The sequence below is a fragment of the Etheostoma cragini genome, chromosome 4 (assembly GCF_013103735.1).
Source record: "Etheostoma cragini isolate CJK2018 chromosome 4, CSU_Ecrag_1.0, whole genome shotgun sequence".
Lineage (NCBI taxonomy): Eukaryota > Metazoa > Chordata > Actinopteri > Perciformes > Percidae > Etheostoma > Etheostoma cragini.
Genome location: NC_048410.1, coordinates 17,058,390 through 17,060,160, shown reverse-complemented (window position 1 = coordinate 17,060,160; position 1,771 = coordinate 17,058,390). Strand labels below are relative to the sequence as shown.

The 1,771-nt window shown below is 45.5% G+C and overlaps 1 protein-coding gene across 2 annotated transcripts in view; it reads left to right on the top strand.

Moving 5' to 3' along the window:
* Positions 1 to 434: 434 nt before the first annotated feature.
* foxj3 (forkhead box J3) overlaps positions 435 to 1,771 on the top strand; it is a 40,893-nt gene continuing 39,556 nt past the window's right edge. For both annotated transcript variants that reach the window (XM_034869669.1, XM_034869668.1), the window contains exon 1: positions 435 to 941. In XM_034869669.1, the coding sequence (XP_034725560.1) occupies positions 621 to 941 (321 nt within the window). In that variant the 5' untranslated portion in view covers positions 435 to 620. The remainder of the gene's footprint in view (positions 942 to 1,771) is intronic.

Here is a 1,771-nt window from a genome sequence, read left to right as displayed (position 1 = left end):
TTGAGGGAGGAAGGGTAGGAGGCAGGCGAGCTGGCAGGCAGAGAAGAAGGGAGAGGGGGTTTACTACCCTCAAGAGAGTCGGAATTCCTCCTGAGCCATTCCCCCATTTGGCTGGCAGTTGTGAAAACAATTGCCTGGCATTTACTCTCTCCCTCTGTGCAGATGGAGTCCCAGCTATGAGTCAGCTTTGAGAACAGCAAGTGGTGGAGAGAGTGGTGGGCTTGTGATCTGCTGCACAGTGAATATAAACATACTTTACAGAGACACGTTTTTTGATGTTGGCCAAACTGTTCAGAAATGCTTCCTCGCTTGCATTTCTTTTTGTTCTCTGCAGTATTGCTTATTTGCATACATTTTATTTCCAATGTACTCTTGTGCTCCTTGTAAAAAATTGCTGACTAACAAAGACGTGTCTGTTTCCTGTTTCTCCAGAGTTAACCTACGGAAGACGTCATGCTGATGTCTTGAGCTGAGGGAGACTTCATCCTTAACCTGTCACTCATCCATCCGTGTTAGTTATTCCACACCTGGTCCAGCCTCCACCAGTTACAGAGCACCAACAGCAACCACCACCAACTCCACCTTTTCCCCACCCCCCTCCTGCCCAGCCTGCCGTCACCATGACGTCGGAGCTGGAGAGTAGCCTGACCTCCATGGACTGGCTTCCTCAGCTGACCATGCAGGCAGCCATCCGCAAGGCAGATGCCCAGAATGTACACGGGCCAGGCATGGGCAAGAAGAGTACCCTACTGGATCCTAACACCACATTGGACCAGGAGGAGGTGCAGCAGCACAAAGACGGAAAGCCGCCCTACAGCTACGCCAGCCTCATCACGTTTGCCATCAACAGCTCGCCAAAAAAGAAGATGACTCTGAGTGAGATCTACCAGTGGATCTGCGATAACTTTCCCTACTACAGGGAGGCAGGCAGTGGCTGGAAGGTGAGAAAATGAGACATCGGGCCTAAGTTTTAAGCCAATATGGAAGACATAAAAGTTTGTTGCAATCGTGATGATAATAGATAATAAACGGACATTCTGATTTCATTTCAAACCAAATATGACACACTATTTTAGTGCTTTAGAAAACAGATCTCCTTTTGGTATTTACAATGGCAGTTACTTATATCAGTTTACTTACATCAGTTTATTCACTCATGGTAATCATTTTTTGACCTTACATTTTGTAGCAAGCTGTGGACAGCCTCTGTAGAAGAGTTGAGATTGATATTCCTTGACTGAAATCATTGTTTTGTGGTTAAACAAAGTGAAATGCCATTGGTAATTACCATTGTCAATTCTGAGAAAGCTTAGTGTGATTTGGCGCCCTCGTAGTTTCTCTCTAAGTCCTCTGACTGAAAAATGGTGCAGCCCTGAGCGAACCATATAAATTGTAAAACCCTGGATTAATATTCAGAGAAGTGGCCCCTATCTGCGAACACAGACTAAATAGCCCATTCATGGGTGGTATTATTCATTGCAGATGCCTTGATAGGAGAAGGCCATTATGTAGAAGAGAGTCGGTGCCGTGTCATCATCTCAAGGAGCCCATGATATACCGAGATGAAGCTAAGCTGATTGCCTTTTAAAGGGCCCAGATGGAAATTGATATTAGAATGAGTTTTCCAATCAGTCGACGTTTATTGGAAATAGAATCTTAGGCACTGCTTTATTGCAGTCAGACAAGATGTATGAAGCCCAAGTGTGTGTGTGTGTGTGTGTGTGTGTGTGTGTGTGTGTGTGTGTGTGTGTGTGTGTGTGTGTGTGTGTGT